This window comes from Elephantulus edwardii, unplaced genomic scaffold (genome assembly GCF_000299155.1).
Source record: "Elephantulus edwardii isolate Elephantulus edwardi_28Jun2011 unplaced genomic scaffold, EleEdw1.0 scaffold00006, whole genome shotgun sequence".
In the NCBI taxonomy this organism is placed as follows: Eukaryota; Metazoa; Chordata; class Mammalia; order Macroscelidea; family Macroscelididae; genus Elephantulus; species Elephantulus edwardii.
This window is the reverse complement of record NW_006399756.1, coordinates 6,691,967-6,708,474: the sequence shown is the minus strand read 5'-3', so window position 1 is coordinate 6,708,474 and position 16,508 is coordinate 6,691,967. Positions and strand designations below refer to the sequence as shown.

General features: G+C 48.0%; 2 protein-coding genes across 2 annotated transcripts in view; one reads left to right on the top strand and one right to left on the bottom strand.

Moving 5' to 3' along the window:
- LOC102847911 overlaps positions 1-16,508 on the top strand; it is a 74,439-nt gene that overhangs the window by 34,308 nt on the left and 23,623 nt on the right. The window contains exons 8-9 of the mRNA XM_006880135.1: positions 1,095-1,232; positions 16,365-16,471. Coding sequence (XP_006880197.1) covers positions 1,095-1,232; positions 16,365-16,471 — 245 coding nt within the window. The remainder of the gene's footprint in view (positions 1-1,094; positions 1,233-16,364; positions 16,472-16,508) is intronic.
- The window catches only part of CTBP2 (C-terminal binding protein 2), a 107,783-nt gene that overhangs the window by 79,603 nt on the left and 11,672 nt on the right, over positions 1-16,508 (bottom strand). Inside the window, exon 3 of the mRNA XM_006879872.1 lies at positions 13,905-14,004. The gene's annotated coding sequence lies outside the window, so the exon portion shown is untranslated. The remainder of the gene's footprint in view (positions 1-13,904; positions 14,005-16,508) is intronic.

Sequence of the window (16,508 nt, the reverse complement as noted above, 5' to 3'; positions counted from 1 at the left end):
TTACCACCATCACCCACATCGGGTTTATAAAGAAATAAAGCCAAACTCAGTAAGAAAGGCAAAAGTCTACACACTGTGAAATATCCCCCCAGACTTGCGTGGTGAAATTAACCACTGGCTTAAGGGAGGGGAGGGGGGGCCTGATATACAAGAGTGCCCCAATTTCTTCAGAGAAATTAACATTTCAATCCCGTTTTTATCTAGAAGTCATTAAACTGTGCAACATGAATTATTGGAACTGTAGCAGCGAATTAACTCTATTCATCAACTTAGTCCAAACACTTTAGACTGCATCTGTAATGAAAAAAGACCTCTCCGTTTCTATCTCGTCTCATTAAAGTAAACCAGCCTTTCCTCTCTCAGTATATAAAACTGTCTCCTCTTCATATAATTTTATTACCGTAAGCCGGCTTACATTCTAAACTATTACACGCCTCCAATTAATTTTTGCAGCTTTTGCCTGAAAATTTAATGAAATAGTAGTGTACGAACCTGCTGACTCCAGATTACGGGTTTGCTACCAGTATTCATGTCGGCGCGCCCACTACTGTCAACGTGTGAATCAGGTCGGCTGGCGTTAGTCCTCTAAATCCAATTACAAAATTTCCTAGTCTCAAATTAAACTGCTCTTCCTCAGCAACTCGGGCAAAAAAAGATGAAGAAGGGTCACCGTTTAATTATTCCCAGAAATATCTCCACCAACAGTGAAGATGCACGACTGTTTCTTTGTCCAAGACCACAGTTCTGTGCCAAGGATGGCAAGACCGTGCTTCTCAAGATTCTCAAGACCAACCAACCTCAAGAAGCAGCCAGCACATCTACCTGGGCAGTGGCCATGTAACCGGCGCCGAATCACGGTACAATCACACTACACGAGATAATGAGACCCGGCCAGGCCTCGTGCGACCATCACAGTTACAGGGCTGCTGTGTCCTCTGAATGCCTTCCGGCTACGAGGTCCCTCTTAAGCCTTGTACCAGACGGCATTCTGTTCTGACGCACAGAATCTGAGTTGGCTGGTTTTTCAGAAGTAGGTCATGAAGCCTTTTCCCCTAGACTTAGCTTGGAAAGCTCTGCTGCCCTTGTCCCCCCAGGGCACTCCCTCTGCAAGGAGGCAGTGGGCCTGCAGAAGATCGCCCCGCAATGCCTGGCTTAGTCCTCACCCGGGTGGCAGCGAAGACTATGACCACGCACACTGCCCAGGTGGCCGAGAACGAACGAGACGGCGAAGAGTGAGGGTTTATCAATGGACATTCCATCTTGGACTGCTTTACTTACTGTGACTCAAACAACACCCCAACCCACAGCTGCAGAATCAGTTCCAACTCCTGGTTTCTCTCCATTGGGTTTCTGATGCTGTAAATCTTGACAGGACAAGACAGTCTCATCTTATTCCCCATGGAGAAGCTGAGGGGTTTGAAATACCCGCCTTCTGGTCAGGAAGCTTTGGTGCCATGGTCAGTATGAAGCTGACCTAACCCAAAGGCAGTGTCTCCCCAGAGGCTCAAAGCCACCAGCTTCTCTGAGGTGACTTACAGCCTGGGAAAACGTACTGGAGGGTCAGATAGGAGTCAGTTTTGACTTGACACTCATGCATTTGGTTTGACAGTTGTTGTTTTTTTGTTGTTTGGTTTTTTTTTTTAACCTGTTAGCAGCCTCTATTCAAACCCATAGAATCTGGCAAGGTTTCGATCCATTGTACTTGGCTATGAATCCGTGTCGACATGATGGTATCTAATGACAGCAACAAGGAGGTCACAACTCCTCATCTTCTGTGGGAAAAGCCTAAAGCTCCCACACAAGTTAACAGTCCCAGGTTTCTATGCTCAAGTCACCACAGGTGCCCAGGGAACAGGAAATGCGGCTTGTGAACCACCAAGGGCAGAGGGTCCTGAGTACCACTCGCCCAGGGTGCTCGCCAATCTTCTCTCCAGCTGTCTGGACGAGGCTGCAGCCGGCTGGAAGCCACAAGACCAGGGTGTTTACGCTGGCTTTTCTCCCAACCAACACAAGCCCAGCCTTCTGATCAGAGGGTCCCTCAAGCTAGGAGCCTGAGGCACCAGGAAAGGTCCCCCAGCTCCACACTGCCAGCTCCCAGGAGGACAGAAAAGGTCTCGACCGGGTCACACAGAGTCTGCAAACCCACCATCTTTGGAGACTGGAAGCTGGTGACTGCGTGCCTGTCAAGCACAGATGTTGTCTACATCTAAAAATTCCCAAATAGATCAATTAGCATATTATAAAGAATTTACTTCCAATTTCCCTTGACAGATCATAAAAGCCCAGACGCGGGGCTCGGCTTGAAGCTGACAAGTGCATATAGCAGGAGGTGCTCTATTAAATGGAGACAACAGCCAAAGAAAGCGGTATTTACAATGATTAACCACCTAATTGATTCCAAGAGCAGAATGTCAAAAGCTAGGAATCTATTTCCTTGGTAATCTCAGCTCGACATCAAACAAGGCACTTCTACTCAGTGAGGGCAGGTCCTGATGCCTCCTGAGCTCTGGCGCCCTGTGGCTTTCTAGGGATGCCCGGGGGGGAGGGGGGGTTAAAGGGAAGACCAGGGAGGTAACCTCCACACACACACACCCGCACAGAAACCCATCTTAAAGGAAGCGTTTAAACGGCACAAATGTGTGTAAAGACTAACAAGGTGCTAGATGTGTCCACTCTGCCTCTGACAATGAACTCTTTCAAAGAATGACACGCAAGCTTCCGTCACATGAAGAATTGGGGGTGGGGAGGGGCTTTTGTGTTTCTGAACTTGACGATGGCGAAGGGTGGTCAGATAAGAGTGAAGTGTTAACCTTTGAAATGAAGCATTTCTTTACTTAGATTTTCAGAAATTAGCCTTTTGGGGAGGCGGGCATGAGGGAGAGATGGGGGCATAAGCTCTAAATGACATATGAAGCCCGAACTAATAGATGCCAGGGTGTCCCCCCCTCCCCTTTGCAGGGTTCTCTTCCTAGATTGCAAATCAAAATCTGCATTTAAATAGAATATTTTTAATGTAGAAGGAGGAAGCCCTAGGGGACAAAGGTACTGCATTCAATATCTCAGGGCACAACATTGCATTTTCAATGAGATGCCGCATTTGGAAATTTCCAGAATATATTACCTATTCCAAATTGCCTGGTTATTACTACTATTTTTACTCAATTTTCCTATTCTAATCGGTGTGTTTCTTTTACGGCCAGGACCGTTAATAAAAGTAATGTGATATTACATCATTCCATCAATTTAATCTTGAGAAAAGATTACCCGATCCTGGCACCTCAGAAGCCGCCGGCTCTGATAATTCCAGCCATTATTCAGTGTGAAATTCAAACAGTCTGAATTCATTAACATTGGTGGTTACAAATCTGCATTTTCAGACTTTGCCATAAAATGCAGGGGTCCAAGCCTGGTGACCTGGCTCTCACAGCCGTTCGTGTGAAGGGCCGTGCTAAGTTCCTCACCCAGTGCTGGTGGCAGGAGAAAGCCCATCAGGCTGGGCCTCTCCACGGCTGGTCACCCTGGGAAGGAAGCTGCACCAGCCCAGCAGTGCCCACTTAGTATGGCCCCCAGGCCGTATTTAGTGTTTGGGCCCACTGAGTCCTCTGGCCCCCAACAGGAGAGCGAGGACATGATACTGGAGAGGGAGTCTGCTAACACACAGGTGTCCAGGGAGCCCACTCCCTGGGTGTTTGCCCCTCGCCCCCCATCCCAGTCCCTGCTGTGTGGAGGAGCTGGCTGGACACCCTCAAATTAACAAAAATTAAACTCAGTGTGTGTCCCTTGGATAAACTTCAGGGAGACTCCCCTAGGTTAATTAGCGGCAGGAGGGATATACCCAGTTCTCAAGGGAGGTGATATCCCACCTTCCCAAAGGGGAGAGGGTGTACCCCATAACCAGGGAAGCAGACTGTGAGCTATGTTAGTCCTAGAATGTTCCTCTAGCCCCAAGGCTTTGAGAGCTTGTAGAGAGACATACCTTGTTCTGATCTCCAGCAGGGCAGCCTCGCGGGCACGTACTCCGTGCTCCTGCATGCCAGCTGCTGTGCTGAGGATGACGGGAGCTTAACTTCTTCACTCTTAATCAAGCCCACCAGTGTAGCTCAGTGCTCTCAGGAACCGGCTCACAAAAAGGGAAACTGAGACCCAAAGCTCAGAGGGGTTTGAGGCTGTCCAAGGTCAACTCCATCACAAATGGTCATGATTGAGCTAGACCCCCCTCTGGCGGTCTGTGAGGCCCAGGGGACCGCTTCACCTTCCCTGATCAAATGCAGAGAAGGCCAAAGCCTTTAGTGCTGGCTGAGCCCAGCACCCCCCAATCTGCTCGGTTCACACACGCAAGCACAAGGCTTGCTGGCCTTAAACAGTCCTCTATGGAGCTCCCACTTGCGCGTGGGGGAGGGGAGAGGACAGAGCGATAAGATGCCTCCCTCCCAGAGGAGGTGGACACAGCGCAGGGCAGCGGTGGGCGGGGCCCTCCTGTGTGGTAACAGGGAAGCAAGGACGCCACATGTCGCAAAGCCAGTGCCCTGCACTCACATTAGAACTAAGGACTAAACGAACATCACACTGGGCCGAACATCATACTGGGCCGGCTGCCATACGGGTGTGTCAAGCTCGCTTCCTGGGGACCAGCATGTCATCCCCCCAAGAAGGGGCCTGATAACATTGGCTTGTGAGCCCCAGGTTAGCCCTGGGACCCCGTCCTCCCCCCTTCCCCGTCCTCACTGCCTATGCTGTAACCCCAACTCTGAACACAGCTGCCACAGTGGCCCAGAGAGCTGGTTCCCACAAAATGCCCCAGTAACCTGCACAGAGAGGCAGGACTGGGCTTCTCTTTTTGGAGGGCAGTGCCCAAGAACAGGGCTGTATTATTAGGAAATGCAGACACCACCCTGAACAGACAGCATTAATGTGGTTTGTCTTTAGTCTGTAGAAATCGCTTCGCACTAACTCAGCAGCAACCCTGCCTTCCAGCCTGCATGGTCAGACCCTTCCCACACCCTCCTCAGCCACGCCTGGACAATGCCAACCTGTTCCTTCAGAAAACACTCTCCAGGCCACTGCAGTGTGTGCAGAGTGCACAGAAAATGAAGGAGAAATGAGAGTAACAGAGATGGTGTCTGCTTCAAGGAGGTTGGAGGAAATGTTCTGGAATGTTCTATGAGTCAGCACATTGCGTCTTAACCCACATCTGGTTACAAAACCTTTATTTCATTTCCATTGACAAGGCTCAGGGTCACTATAAATATGCAAATTCTTAGTCACTAGGTAAAAAGGACTTAGGAACCACAACAGGCACCTGGCCACTTCCTGGGTCTAAGGACACAGGTGAGAAGGGACATCTGTGAGGGTCCCTAACAAAACCAACGGTAGGAATCATTACTGACACATGGATATTGCTCAGCCAGTGAGAACTGAAGACTTGGTTCATGGACCATCTGCTGAGTGAAGTCAGAACCAACAGGACAAACTTACGATGCCATGAATGTGAAATGTGGAGAAAACTTAAGTGTATGGAGACCCAAGATCAACCGCGGTCACCAACCACGTGTGGGAGGGGAGGGGAGGCCATGCTCAGAAGTGAGGAGCTTCTGTTGCCGGTGATGGAAATTCGACAACTGGCACTGATGATGGTTGCACAATGTGACCGACTGGTTCGTGCCACTTGGACTATTCATGTGAAGAATGCTAAAATGGCCAAGTGTTTTAGCTCTGTATGTACAAAACGGAAAGAATGCCTGTTGATGAAGACATCCAAGATATCTTAAGTGGAGCTCACACCCCCATTTCCTGAAGCAAACCCACCTTCCAGCAGATTCACTACTGATGTGATTGATGCTTGCTTTCCCAAGACCTCCACACACAGGGAGGCAGGTATCTGCCCTCACCTTCTTCAGGGCTGAATGAGGCCCAGCCTATGGCTTGGGTTCCCAGTACAAAGGGGGTCACGTCCCTACCCTAATGGTCAACTTGTCCCCCAAGTTCCTGAGAGAGAGATCACTCCAGCTGCTCTCTTTGGCTCTATTGTTCAAGTCACTGCAGGTAACAGACACTGCTCCTAGGACAACAAAAATCTCCTTTGAGTCAAGCAAGGTATAACTGACCAGGGGACAGTGGGTGTGGAATTACAAGACATAGGACGTAAGCCAGATACCATTACTGTGAAGACAGTCCACAAATCCTGATGTCAAAAGACTGCACAATACCTCTGGGATAAACCAAGTCCCATGTGGGACACCTGATCTCATCTGCTTAGAGAAAGGGAGGAAAGGATGGGAGGGCGGAGCTACTGTTGCTAGTTAGGGCCCAATTATGAAGAAAGAGAAACGAAAGCCTGGAATCAGATGCTCAGAACTGCTATTCACTTACGGGCTGCATTTTTATCCCCACATCAACATCAGCACCTTGCCCCAATGTTCTATCTTTTCCAAACAGAATTAATCCTTCCCTACCCTACAGGCTGTAGCCACTTCTTTTAAATAGTTTACTGCTCAGAAATTGATTTGTTTGCTCCGTGGGCTTCAAGAAGCCACATGATGAAGTATGTCTAAATGTCACTGCCCGGGCTGCTTTTCTAGATAGGTAGAAAAAAATGTTGCATTTCCTGCTTCCACAGGCATCCACTCGTGGATGGTAGTCACAGTATCACAGTAGGTTCACACACAAGCTAATGTTGTGGTTGTGTACCATCGAATTGGCACTGACTCACAGCGAACTCTCCAGCGGGTTATCAGAGGAAATCATGTGTGATTGCCCATCTGTCTCCCAAAGAACAGCTGGTGGATTCGAACTACATACCTTTGCCTCAGTAGTGCAGTTCCTTCATCACAAGCTAATGAACTAGGCGGTTATTTTTTTAAAACCAAAACGAGCTCATTTTCACCCTTACCAAGTCTTGGGGAATGATTTTCATTAGGTTGGGGAAAGGATAAATGCCCAATGGATTCCACCAATCGAGGTTTTCTATTTTCAACAGCAAGAGGCCACATAAGAGTTGCAAGCACTCAAAGTAAAATCAAGCTGGTGGATGCCAGGAGGCAGGGCGCCATACTCAGCTGTATCTTCCTTCGGCCCCAGGCGTGACTTCTGTTGGGACAATGCATTTCTAACTCTTTTCCTAAAGTCTTCTCATCGCATCCTTCCAGGTCCGAGTATCTTCTTGTTGAGTCAAACCTAACTCATGGCGACCTGACACACAACACAAGTCACATGGCCCGGTCCTGTGTCCGTATCACGGCAGTAACTGCACTGGAGTCATTCATTATACCATGATCACTGCGACATAATCACCTTGTTGACGGTCTTCCTGTTTTCACACTGACACTTTATCAAGTACAAGGTCCTTCTTCAGGGACTAATCCTTCTTGGTAATAAGGACAGAGCACATGAGAAAGTTTCACTGCCTGTGTTTCTGAGGAGCACTGAGTGCACATCTTCCCTAAGACTGATTTGTGTGCTGAAGTCTCAGTGTCTTGTCAATTCCAGGAGCCCGGCCGGAAATTCTCATCGTTTCCCAGGATTTAATCTCTACAAGAGCAGACTCCCAGCCATATTGGAATCTCAACTATACAGAACTGGGTAAAGCTTTACTTTAAAAAATGCTTCTAAACCTCTAATCTTTAATCTTTTCTTGGCCAAGGGGGCTCATCTACATTTCATGTCTGGGATTTAGTGGGATGCTGCTATCCCACTTTTAATGCATGTTGCTGTCGGGTGGGGGCTCTATAACATCATGACTCTGAAGAAATAGACTTCATCTCGCCAATCCCAGTACCAGAGACTCTTGTGGATGTCTGTGTACCTTTAGCTGTAAGGGAAAAATATAAATCCCCGTCTTATATATATGTTTCTTTTCAAATGCCTTCCTGTTACTGAAAACATGTGGTTCCAATAAGAAAATTCAAAATCGTCTTAGAAGGTCCAAGTTGAGATCTAGACATTGGGTTGTGAAAAAGTCCAAGTGCTCTGATTCTGTTCAGCGTCACACTGAATTCCTGGACACTGCACATCTCATTCTTGAGCCACTGAAGATTTGTCTAGAATTTGTAGCTGAGGGCAGGTGCTAAGAAGTTGAAAGTAAATTTACCTATGAACCTCACCCCACCTGCTCCGCTTGAATGAGTGTGTCACCTCTGGACAGAAATGGCCTCATACCGAGAGTCGGGCCTAGCTCCCAACACACTGTCAGGTGTGTTCTCAGAGCAGTAACAGCACTATAAATGGTAAACACATATTTCAAGACAGAAACAACCCCTTTCCCCACTATTATCACTCCCGGGAATACTTGATTAGAAACCAAATATTCATTTCTACACACACGTACTTTTAAACTAGAAACATTAATAATAAACTTGATTTTTTTTAAGTTGTGTACTGTCAAGTCAGATCTGTCTTGCACAAAAGGCGATTGCCCATCTTTCTCCAGCAGAACATCAGGTGGATTTGAACCGTGCGCCTTCAGGATTGCAGCACAGTTTCTTGCCGATAGGCCATCAAAGCTTCCCAAAATAAACTTGCAATAGTTATTTCCTTCAACAAACGCAGGAGGCCCCTGCTCGACACAGGGCTCCTCCTCTGTCCACTTCTCAGCATTCTCCACAACAAACACAAGCCTTGGAGAAACAAGTGGGATTGGTCTGCTGACGTGTGCCTCTGGTTAGCACCCAAAATAAGGCCGCTGTTCATCACTTACTAGGGAGAGTTTGAGGATATGGAAACACGTGGACAGGACTCAAGATGCCAGGACAGTCTGCTCAGGAAGGACACTCTGCATCCATAATCCTTCCACACAGCCACCCCCACCAGGGACGGAAGCAAGCCCACGTTCCACCCCGCTGTGCTCCGACCTGCGTGCACAGGGCTTAAGTGCTGCGTTGCCGACGGAAAGGTCAGTGGTATGAACTGCAGTGCAATGGGTTACTTAAATGGCCCTTCCACGATCTCTCAACTCCCACAACATAATTAAAATTACACAAGTAAGGTATTTTATCCCAATATATACATTATTAGCAACTACCCAATCCAAGAGTCCCCTTGAGTGATAGAATCACACACACTGCTAAATGGAAACCTAACAAGAGGACTGGTCAGATGTGGATCCCTCTGGGATTAAGAATGAGGCGTTCCAGATACGGAAACGGGGCCTTGTGAACAGCAAGGAGGAAGAGTGAGGAGTGGAGCATGTCTCCTAGACCTAGTCCCTGTGCTGACAGAAGCCGCTATCCTGACCCAAGGAGTGTCTGTGAGGTCTCTGTCAGAGTTATCAACCCCATCGGAGAAGCCAAGTGGAGGGACAGCTGGTGGAACAGACATGGGCGGCACCATTCCTGACCTCCACCTCAGAGGAATCAGAAGTGGGCTGTTTTTCTTGATTCTCCTTCCATCTGGTGAAGTCAGGTTAGATCCTGACCACCAGGCCATTTTCACAGAATTCACTCGTGGCCTCACTGTCTTCCATATAAGATGACAGAAACCCTGTGGGACAACCCTTCTCTCCAGGGTGACCAAGAGTCAGAATCGACTCAAGGGCGACAAGTCACGTGGACCAAGTTCTCACTGGCTTTGACAAGTGCTGACTTCATTATGTAAGATAAAAAGCCAAAATGACCAACAGTAACAGCTGTCACCGTCTGCTCCCTGTCACGGCCACGTCATGAGTGTCAGAGGAGGCCTGTGCTGTGTGGGGTTTCCATGGCTTATTTTTCAAAACTAAGCAGCAGATTTTTCTTCCAACGTGTCTCTGAGGAGACTTGAACTTCCACACTTTTGGTGCATGGTTGCTAACTGCTTGCACCAACTAAGGCCTCATCTCCATTACAGTGAACTTGAGGAGGACCAGGACACCAGGCAGTCAAGGCTACTACAAAGGAATCTTGCAAAGGTGGTAAAGCAAGACGGACCGCTGCAAAGCTTCTTCAAATGCTCCCCCAGCACTAGATGAGGGTAAATATATCTGCTGTCAGAGCCTCAATTTGGCTGGAGGACCCACACGCTGGTAGACAGATCTGAGAATCAATTTTTCCCCCCATTAACAACTTAAGTGATTTTTCAAAAAGTGAGGTAGATTTCATACCTAGGTTTCCTAGCTTTAGCCTGAACGATGTCATAGTGACTGGCACTCATCACATCACCAGGAGAGGGGGCACTGAGGGAATCCTTCCCCAAGCACAGGAGCCCTAAAAACCATGTCTCCACCAAATAGAGCCTCTCCCCAAATGCCCTGAAGGCCGTGCATGACTCCGCCCAGACTAGGACCCCAGGGAGTACAGGAAGGTTGGTGAGTGCCCACACATGGAGGACAGGGTGCTAATTGAGACCCTCTGCGCTTTCTGTTCCTCTCCCTAGTAAATGGACTCTGATTGGAAGCAGCAGCTGGGTAGGGTAGCAGGAGATGGAGAGCAGCACTATTAGGGTAGAAAGCAAAGCCCACTTGGAGGTGACACCCTGGGTGACTCTGGATAGTGTGACTCTGGTCGTGAGGGGGTCCTGAAGTGTCTGGCTCAGGAGAAAAGGTGAGACCACTTTGTGTCCCAGCAGAGTGGTCCCATGCAGCGTAGAGCTCTACCGGTGTGTCCCAAAGCTTCGAAAGAATAAATGCAAACATGGCTCAGGAGCCGCAGTGGGGCGCTCCTCTCCACTGAGAACTGGAGCTAACTCCACCCACATCTTGCCCTCCAACAAGCCCCTGTCCCCAGCCCTGCCCCCAGCCCTGCCTGTTTCTCATCTGGAGAGGTCCCCAGAGATGAAAAGCCTGCGTATCTTCTCTGGGCTTGTGGTTTCTGACGCCAGCAGCCTTGCTTTCCAGTTTCAAAGCTGGGGCAGGATCACACGCCCTAGTGAAGGCCAGATGGGTGTCCTGGCTCGCTGGTGGCCAGCGCAGGCTGTGCCCTTGACAGAGCAAGGCCCTCTCTGGTCAAGGAGGAGGTCCCAGAAGGCCACTAAGCTGGAACGGTTAAGGCTACCACAAACGTTGCCAATTAGGCTCCAAGAGTTCGGTGTGTGTTCTTAGAGTAAGTCAATTCTTTCAATCCTGATTATCAGGGAAGAAAAAGATCTGTCTTGCAAAAAATTGAGCAGGGCCACCGGATGTCTAGCTGAATCACTAAAGACACACTTCACATCAGCAGTCTTCTAGCAGATCCCAGCTTGGCTGTGGCACAGCAAGAAAGAACTCTCCCACCACTAAGTCCATCCAGTGACAGGTTTCCAACAAACAGATGAGCTTTTCCTGGGGCTCTGCTGTTACACAGGTGAAGCTTCTATACCCTTACTATGACCTGTCAAAATAACAGTGTAAAATTTTCTAGGTGCACAAATGGACCAAGTATGCTGTTTTGTCTGCAAAACCACAGGAATGCTACACCGTCATCATGTCACATAAGAACAGCTAAGGGCTCTGACTTGCACATCCACTTATTTGTAGACATTTAACAAAGAGGAGCTTATTTTTTCCTGACACCTCTGTTAAAATTACAAGATAATTGGGTGCTGCTGCAAATATTAACTTGTAATAATAAAACGCTACAAGGAAAACAATGATCCCGCTGAGCCGATAGAGAACTAACTCGACTTCTAGGAGGAGTCAGCAAACCATATGGCGAGAAGAGCTTTCACGCTAACCAGCACCACAGACAGAACAGAGAGTAAAAAGCAGGAACAAAACGCAACTATCTAAATTTAGCACGTCGCTGTTCATTAATGACAAAATGTGCTCTTTTATGAGAGAGGAAGTTGAAATATTTGATTTGAAATTAAAACAAGCAAACAAACAACACATTAAAAGATAAAGTCTAGTACAAGAAGAATGTAATGCTTTCTGATTAGGGCAAACTCAGGTATAAAAACGCTAGGAGGGCAGAAATGACGTATAAGTGGTTCTTGTGGCTCATGGTTTGTGTGTATTTTCCCTGGAGCTGCATGCTTTGTGGGTTTTCTTCTCCCCTACCCACACTGAGATTGAGTCTAGACCAGCGTTCTCTCCATCCGGAACCAAGAGGCAATCTTGATTTGGGCTACTGTCCAAGAGCCCTCCTCTTGTTTCAGTCAATGATAAGGTGAATGAGTGATGCCATGCAGAGTAGGGCACAACTTAAGTGGTGCTCTACAGAGAACAGTCTAACAGCAAGTGCACAGCTAATAAGACATGTGATAACCGCACCTCATGTGGTCACGGGGCAAAGCGTAACAGAACAGAGGCAGGGTGTCCCTGCACTGAGTGGTCAGCCCCAAGCACTAAGTCAACATGGCATGTATGCCGACGCTACGAGGCACTGCTAGTGCTATAGGAAGCCTCTTCAGATCTTCCAAACTATTACAAACTCTTGTTCAAAACAACATCCACAACACAGTAGAACTGAGCCCACTCGGTGCCCAGGAAAGTGTTGTGATCAAGAGTTGAGTTGCAATTCCACTCTGAAGCTGGACAAGCTGTGAAATGAGCTCTCTCGAGATCAAGATCACTGCTACACAGGCTCCTGGAGCCAGTCCAAGTCCTCCATGAGCCAAACGAAAATGCCATTATTCAACCACGTCTGATGTTTGAAACATCCATTTCATACTAGCACAGTGCATTCCTAGAGGAATTAGGTTCCTGAGCCCACACTCAGGGCACACAGAACACCCCAAGACCCTCTGTAGTTTGATCTGCAGGATGAAGAGACACCAGCATCCTTGCTGTGGGAGGAGCTCAGATGTCAGTCACTGTTAGTTCCTGGGACAGAAACGATGGCACAAGGACTGGCATTCCATTACCACTGTCCCTGGAACAAACACCCACAACCCAAGTCTTACATGAACATATGCAGACGCTCTCCCACCTTGTCACCCAGGGCAAAAGCCAGCACGTGGGGTCTAAGAGCAGTTTCTTTACGATAACGGGTGTGTGACACAATTCCTAAAAGCAAACTGAGTGTACAAGGTTGAGACTTGAAAACACACTTCCTCCTATTTCACCCAAGGTGGTTCAAAACATCCCTCTCGCAGCTGCACCGATGAGTCAACACACACGGAGCCACCAGCCAGGTCCTCTCATAAAATCTGGGAAAGGTCCTGGACATCCACATGAAAGCCAAGTTAAAAGACAGGTAACATTCCTGGAGTATGACAGCGAGGTCACTGTATAAATGAATGAGCTCCTGCACTTTGTCCTAAATGACCATATGGGGGGGGGGATGACATGACACACACATACACCCCCCCCCCCAAATTAGGATGAAAATCAGTGCTATCAGGAAAGGTGCCATTCTGAGGCTCAGAGGAGACACAGCTTTTGTCAAGAATAGCTAAAGTAAGTTGCAACTGAACTGGAGACCCCAAAACCTGACTACAGGTGAAGAGCTGCCCCCTTGATACTTCCATGTGTACCTCTCAGTCAGCAGTGCAAGGCTCTATGGACCACACCATCAGGGCTCCTTTTGAGAAACCCTACAGGTAGTTAACTACAGTCACAGCTGATCAATAACATCGTCATTGGCAAGGTGCCTCTCTCCCCAAAGCCTTCTAAGTTGACTTGAACTTGGAAATGATGAGTCTGGTGTGGCATATGATTATTCCTGACTCATTTTTATTCTTTTTAATTAAAATGTTGAGAAATAACACAACTTCCCATTCCAACTTGAGGTTCCTACTAGGATCATTTCCGCTGACTTTTCTCTATAGCCCCGTAGACATCATTGCAGAAAAAAAGAGAAAATCACTTTACACAGAACTACACTGCTTCAGAGTTAATTACATGTATTTTGCTATTGATAAATGAAATGCAATCAATATGGTCCTGCTACCAGGCACCCCAATGAAACATCCTGGGGGGGCTTCCGACAAGCTACTACCATGAGCAAATGCAAAACACATCCTGAAGGGGATTGCAGAAAACAACTTTTACCTGGAGATATTTTATAAGAACTCACCAATATGAATCTGTCCGCAAACTACAGTTCACACGAAGAGCTGTCCGTCTGCTTGAGGGTATACAGTGTCATTGGTTCAAAACCATTTAAGGCGATGAAACTCTGAAAGGAAAATTAATTGGGTCAGCGAGGCTGAAGCCGTGACTTTTTTTTTTTTTTGGTTGTTTACATCTAGCTATCCTTTAATTGCATTTTTCCAATGCCTTCGATTCCAAGCTACCAGAGGTTATTAAATGGTTTCATTAAAAATACTATTTATCTTGCTTTAGTCACACACCAGATCGAATTAAACAGCAGCACACCAAGACAAATGGACCTTTCCATCCACCTTGATAGGAAGCCAAGCTTGCAAAACCAGAAGATGCTATCGTGTTGACACCTTGCGAATGTCACTGAGCATTCTTCCCATCCCCAAGCTGTGAGCAGGACAGAGGGGCAGGTACCTGCAAGCAGAAAGCCTTACCCACTCTTTGGAGAAATACATAATAATGAAGTACGATTCATAAGCCTATGGTTTATAAGCGCTATTAGCATAAATGCTGACAACTGTTAATCTACCAGCTCTCTGATTAACAGTTGCAGTTGTCCATTAATAGAAGGCGTTTTAACTTACTGCTGAAATTGATTACTCAGTTAAGAATTCAATCCTAATGTTCAATAAAACTGCACTTTCTTGGCAAATGCAATATGAAACGAGGCGATGCATCAGGCAGCAGACACATCCATTCTACTCCATGGAGGACAAGGGGGAGATGGATGTCCACTTCCTCCAACCTGAGCCACAGGGAGGGGCAGGCAGGCCGGCGATCCCATCCCTGGGAGACAGGAAAGGCAAACACCTGGCGGACAGCGCGGCCAGGCGGCTTTCCCATGAGGAACAGCCAGAATTGCTTAAGTTGCTATGCAACGGGAGTGTCCATGTTCTAAGGAATCTTTCCAGAACCCCCAAAGAAAGGAGAGGTAGCTGCCGGAGATGAACTGCTCCAGCCAACCCAGCCTTTTCCAATCCACAGCACCTTTCCAACCTGTCTTTGCATCAGGATTCAAAGAGAAAAGAGGCATGAGCTACACAGCAGCCCGCTACCCAGTCACCGTGGTCCAGTCCGGGAAACCAGCCTCTTAATGGACCGTCTCCTCCCAAAGGGTCTGATCCATGACAGGCTTTGTGTACCTCACAAGCCCACCCGGCCCCGTCTGAGGGAAAGCTTCAGCTGTGCTCCTCTAGTTCACCAGGCAGGACCCGAACTCTCTTGAGAAGCACCAGCTTCGACTTCAGCAACAGAGTCTCGCTGATGGTAGTGATCACCTAGGAGTCAGGTGGCCTCTGCAGTCAATGACGTCAAGGAGCTCACTCCCAACTGTACTCACTCACTACATCTGAGGCTGCAAATCCAACAGGACACAGACCATGCTTCTACTGCAGAACAGCTGTGGATTCGAACCTTGACTTTTGGGTTAGCAGCACAACTCCTGACTCACTACGCCATCAGAGCTCCCAACATACTACTACTACTGCTGTTGTTATGTGCCATGGAGTCACTTGCGACTCACAGCGACTCTATGTACAACAGCCCTAAAACCTGCTTTCTGTTGCCAATCTTACTATCTCTGACACACCCATTCCGATTACCCCAGTCACTGAATCAATCCACCTCACAGAGGGCCTTCCCCTCCTGGGCTGTCCCTTCATCCTACCAAGCATGGTGTCCTTCTCCAAGGACTGGTCCCTCCTTGCAACATGTCCAAACTATGTCAGACGAAGCTTCAGAATCCTTGCCTCCAGGGAGCAGCCTGGCATCACCCTCTACTACTATTATTAAACAACTACTGAGTTGGAAGTAACTCATAGCTGACCTTCCCATGGGTTTTCTGAGCCTGCAAGTCACACAGGAGATTGCCATCTTGGTCCTACAGAGCAGCTGACAGATCTGAATCACTTGCCTGTTATGTTGGCAGTGCAACTCCTTACCACTAGGCCTCAGCGACTGCTCCCCAAATGATAGAAAACTGAGCTGTTTCAGTAATCCATAGAGTTCTGTTGCTACCCCAAAGAGTGTATCTCTCTTGGCAGTTTGAATTCACCAGCAGCTTCAAGGAAGAAAAACAGACAATCTCCTCTCAAGCAATTTAGAGCCTGAAGGTTTCGGGAGGACCAGTGAGGAGGAGGTTCCGACTTGACAGCGATGAGCTGAGCTGAATACTTGCCCATTTTGGTGCTTAGCAGAGTAGACAATCAAATGGTCAGGGACACATAAAAAAGAAACCCCTTCGCTTCCCCAAATCAGGAACTGTATGCACCAGCTTCAGGGAGTTACCCTTTTTACAAAAGAGGAAAAAAAGAAGAGACCGGAGATGCCTGCACCATCATTCATACCAGCTGAAACAGAGCGGAGGGCACAAACAGAACAGGTGACCATCTCAGGTGGGCACACGTCACGCATCCTCTGCTCCATCTCTGAGGTACTTCCCTGCTATGAAGCTCGACCACCTGGAGAACTCAGCCCCCAGAAGGTTGCACAGCGCAAGTGGAACGCCACTGAAGGCCAAGCAGGGCCTGTGCCCCACATGTGAGCTGTAACTGTTTTGTGGATTAAGAATAGCCAC